Source organism: Penaeus chinensis, chromosome 17 (genome assembly GCF_019202785.1).
Source record: "Penaeus chinensis breed Huanghai No. 1 chromosome 17, ASM1920278v2, whole genome shotgun sequence".
Classification (NCBI taxonomy): domain Eukaryota; kingdom Metazoa; phylum Arthropoda; class Malacostraca; order Decapoda; family Penaeidae; genus Penaeus; species Penaeus chinensis.
Window position 1 is genome coordinate 14881344 of NC_061835.1, and position 5153 is coordinate 14886496.

The following is a 5153-nucleotide window of genomic DNA, read 5'->3' on the forward strand; positions in this document are numbered from 1 at the left end:
CTCCCTCCCACTCTCCCTCCCTCTTCCTTTGCACCATCCTTCCCTTCCTTTCAAATCTCCCCTCCCTCTCTCCATCCCTCCCTCCCTCCCTTCCTCTCACACTCCTGCCCTCCCTATATAAATCTCTCGTCCTCTCCCGTCCTTTCACATTCTCACCCTCTCTCTCTCTCTCATTCTCTCTTTCTCTCTCTCTCTCTCTCTCTCTCTCTCTCTCTCTCTCTCTCTCTCTCTCTCTCTCTCTCTCTCTCTCTCTCTCTCTCTCTCTCTCTCTCTCCATCTCTCCCTTCCTCTCACTCTTACCTTTCCTCTACCCTTTCGCCCTCAATCTCTCCCTTTCTTCATCTTAAATTTGCCCCTTTCTCTCTAAATCTCTCTCTCCCTCCTTTCCTCTTTTCCTCCCACCTACCCACCCACTTTCACTCTCTCCATTTCTGCCTCTCAAATCTCCCTTTTCCTCTCCATCTCTTCCTTCCTCTCACACTCCACCCTCACTCTCTCCACCTCAAATTTCCTCCATTCTCTCTCCCATCCCTTCACCCACCCCCTTCTCTCCATCTCTCTCTCTCTCTCTCTCTCTCTCTCTCTCTCTCTCTCTCTTCTCTCTCTCTCTCTCTCTCTCTCTCTCTCTCTCTCTCTCACTCTCTCAAATCTATTCCCCTTTCTCTCTCCCTTCCTTTCACAACCCCCCTTTCCCCCTCCCTCCCTTCCTCCCACCTACTCACCTTCCCTCTCTCCGTCTCTCCCTCTGCTCTCCCACCCTCTATTTCTCTCTCTTTCCATCTCTCCCTTTCTCTCTAAAACTTTCTCTGCCTTCCTCTCGCAACCGCCCATCCATCCCTTTCTCCATCTCTTCATATCTTACTCTCCTATCTCTTTCCTTTCTCTCTTCCTCTCGTCCACTGAAATCTCCCCCTTTTTCCTATCCCTGCTTCTCACCCTCCCTCCCTTCCCCTCACTCTCCATCTCTCTCTCTCTCCTTCTCATATCTCTCCCTTTCTCCATCCCCTCCTCTCTCCCTCCATCCCTTCCATCCACCTTCCCTCCCACCATATCTCCCTTTCTCCCTCCCCTCCCTTCCATCCACCTTCCCTCTCACCATCTCTCCCTCTCTCCCTCGCTCCCTTCCACCCACCTTCCCTCTCACCCTTCCACCCACAATCCCTCTCACCCTCTCTCCCTCTCTCCCTCTCTCCCTTGCACCCACCTTCCCTCTCACCATCTCTCCCCTTCTAATATCACCTTCTTTCTCTCTCTCTCTCCCTCTCCCTTACAGGCGAGATGCTGATTAGCAACAAGGAATATATCACACATGAAAAACACAGCAATTATTACATGACGAAGATGACGCTCACGATCACCCATTTTCGGAGCCAACACGCGGGGGAGTATTACTGTACAGCTAAGAATTCCCTCGGAGAAGCACAAGGCAGGATTAAAGTCTACGGTAAGTTGGGCCTGAATGCTTGCCTGCGTTTGTGCGTTCTGTGTCGGGGCTGTTTGGTTTGTGTTTGTGTGTGTCTGATTGGGTTTTGTGTCTGTGTGCTTGTTTGTGTATGTGTCTGTTGGTTTTGTGTTTGTGTGTGGGTCTGACTGGGTTTTGTGTCTGTGTGCATGTTTGTGTGTGTTTGTTTCTTTTTGTGTTTTTGTATGTCTGATTGCTTGAGTTTGTGTGCTTGTTTGCGCTTGCGTGTGTCTGATTTTTGTATGTCTTGTTGAGTTTGTGTATGTCTTTTTACTTGTATTAGTGTTTAAGTGTCTTAGACTGAGTGACTGGCCTTCTTTTATGTTTGTATGGGTCTATCTGCTTTCTTACGCTTGTGTTATTTGTATGATTATGTTTATGTATGTTTGAATGTCTGTTTGTATTACTTGTCTGTGTCTGTCTAATTACTTGTTTTTGTTTGTGCCTTTGGCTGTGTGCTTGAGTTTATGTCCATCTTCTTTTGGGTCTGTCTGCTTGTCTGTGCTTGAATCGTGCCTGTCTGCTGGTGTCCATATGCCTCTAGATATATGCTTGGTCTATTTTTTCCGTTGTCTAATTGTTTGTTGTGTTTGTGAGTGCAAAGCTGTGTTTGACCAGTTAACCTGTGTGATTGACTGCTTGCATAGTATAACGGTTTATTTGTCTAGACATGTATTTGTGTACGTTTGGTTGTGTGCTTGATTTCTGCTTGGCTCTGCTTGGTTGAGTACCTCGTCTGTTTGTCCGGGACTGTGTATACTCTTACATTAAGCTGAATATAGCCTGTTACTTTCTTTGTGTGTTTGTATATATGTTTGTAGTTAGATGTCTATGTAGCCTTTGCCTGCGCTTGGAATGTGTTTTTTTTTATTGCTTGACTGGTGTGCCTGTATGATTGTATTATTATTTTCATTATCCCTATCATCATCATCACCAACATCATCATCATCATCATCACCATTACCATCATCATCATCATCACCACCATCATCATCATCATCCCATCTCCATCATCATCACCACCATCAGAATCACCATCACCATCATCATCATCACCAACACCCCCACCACATCTAATACTATAACTACTACTGCCACTACGCGAACTATTACTACAATTACTACTACTACTATCACTATAACTAGTAACAGTATTTTCACCACCATACGCCTCAATTATATCATTATTATAGCTATTAAAATTACTCTTGCTGTCACAGCTGTTTATGCAAATGCCCAACCTCATTCTCCTGTTTTTATTACTTAATTATCATCATATTCTCATTATTATAGCATCCTTATTATCATGTTATTGTCGCTAATTCATATTTATGTTATTATGTTGACATCATCATTTTCATGTTGGTGTCATTATTCTTAGGTTATTAACAGCAGTACGTTATCTACATTGTTATGTCACTAACGTATCTATATTGATATTACTAGTAATTGATAATGATATTGATAATAATGATTATTATCGTTGCCAGATTATTTATTGAGATATCACTATCAGTGCCTTAATTATACCGTTATTATGTCATAATCATCATTATCATATCATAATTATACCGTTATCATTATCATAATATTATCATATCGGTAGCATGATATCATTATGATAACATCTGATTACCATTTCATTATAATTTACTATAATGATCATTGTAACAATAATAAATGTTATTACGTTTAGAAAGTAATATAGCTGACAGTTTTATCAAACATTATCATGATATTGATAGATATTATGATGCATAGGCCTAAATTATCGCTTAATTTTCATGATCAAAAAACATATAGTCAGTGAAATATTTAATCATTTACTATAAATATTGTTATTTATTTTCGTTATCATTTGAATATGTTCTGTCTTTGTCTTATCATTGGTGAATTTAACTGCCAATTTTCTTGGCTCGAATTAATTATCATTTTCTCTCACTTCCCTCTTCGCTTTGTGATTCCTCATTGCCACCTCTTTCCTTTCCCAACTTACCCTCTCCTTTCCCTTTTTTCTTACCTCATTCTTCCTCCCCTTTCCCTCCCTCGCTCTGATTTCTGTCCTCGTCTTCTGTCTCCCTCTCTTTGGCTCTCTTCCTCTCTTCTCCTTCGTAATTTTCTTCACCTCCTTCTCTCCCTCCCCTCCCCTCCCCCCGCCCCGATTTCCCTAACCCTTCCTCCACTCTCTCCCCCCCCACCCCCACCCCGATCCCCTCCACTTCTTCTCTCCCCCTCCTCCCCTCCCCTCCTTGATCTCCCTTACCCGCCCTACCCCGCCTTCCCTCCCTGCCTTTCCCTTCGCCCCCCCCCCCCCCCCCGCCCTCCTACAGAGATGGAGCAGCCCACGGACCCCCCGTCGTACTACGAGGAGGAGCTTGACCTGAAGGAGAACGAGGTCGGGCGCAGCGGCTACACGCCCGACATCTTCACGAACGAGATTCCCGCGTACGGGCGGCCTCGCCCGTGGGAGGGCGACACCGTGCCGACCAAGTACAATGACGTCATCACCAGAGGCGGCCACGGGACCTACGGCGGGCCCAATCACCGCGCTCCCTCGCAGCCCTCGGTCGAGAAGAAGCACCCGATTGGCGGAGACCCGAAGGTGGGCAGGCCGACACGCCCACCCAGGTGGGGCTGGGACCAATCAGGGGCGAGCTGGCTGAGGTTTGCCAACACTTCACTGGTGGCCATTTTGTGCCTTGTCTGCCTCGCCCTGGCTTGACCTAGCTTGGCCTAACCTGCGGGAGAGAGGTCAACGAAGGAGACAAGGAGGAGGAGGAGGAGGAGGAGACGAGCGCCGCCAAAGGGGCTTCCGGAGAGAGGGAGTGAGGAAGCCACAGGGATGTTTTAGCATATCATTTTAACCCACGTGGGAGGGCTGTAAATATCTTGTAAATAGCTATGTAGTCACGTAAATATTGTAAAAAAAAAAAAACCCCAAGTATAATCAAATACCATATTGATCGGAGAGTGGAGTATATCACCCCAGTGTGAAGTATCATGTTAAAGTATAGTGTGCAGCACTGTATTGTGGAGTGCATCATTGCCCCTCATCGCAGCTCATTGACATCACATTTTAGTTTATGGTGTATATGGATATGAATATTGTAATACATACATATATATACATATACATACATACACACACACACACACACACACACACACACACACACACACACACACACTCACACACATATATATATATATATTGATATGTATGGACAAACACACACACACACATATATATATATATGTGCGTGTGTGTGTGACACTATTCTCTTGTTTCTTCCAACATTGCACAAACAAATCAAAATACCATTAACAGACTCAGTAATTACTGCAGCTGTTATATTTAAGCTGTTCATATTCTTTGAGAAACTACAACTTTAAGTACAGCTGCCTTGGTCGGCGTCCGTGCATGGTTGTGCTAGCAGCAGGGAATTCAGCAAAGGTATCTTACAGGTGTGGGCGCTATTGAAAAGTACATTTGTGATTCTTCCATCATTCCTTTCTTTGAATATATATATATATATATATATATATATATATATATATATATATATGTGTCTGTGTGTGTGTGTGTGTGTGTGTGTGTGTGTGTGTGTGTGTATGTATATGAACATATATATATAAATATATAAATAAGTATATATATATATTTGTATATATATATATATATATATATATG

The 5153-nt window shown here is 43.7% G+C and overlaps 1 protein-coding gene across 1 annotated transcript in view; it reads left to right on the forward strand.

Moving 5' to 3' along the window:
• Positions 1–4634, forward strand: part of LOC125034064 (hemicentin-1-like) — a 50286-nt gene extending 45652 nt beyond the window's left edge. The window contains exons 11-12 of the mRNA XM_047625706.1: positions 1274–1444; positions 3793–4634. Coding sequence (XP_047481662.1) covers positions 1274–1444; positions 3793–4184 — 563 coding nt within the window. The 3' untranslated portion in view covers positions 4185–4634. The remainder of the gene's footprint in view (positions 1–1273; positions 1445–3792) is intronic.
• Positions 4635–5153: the final 519 nt, after the last annotated feature.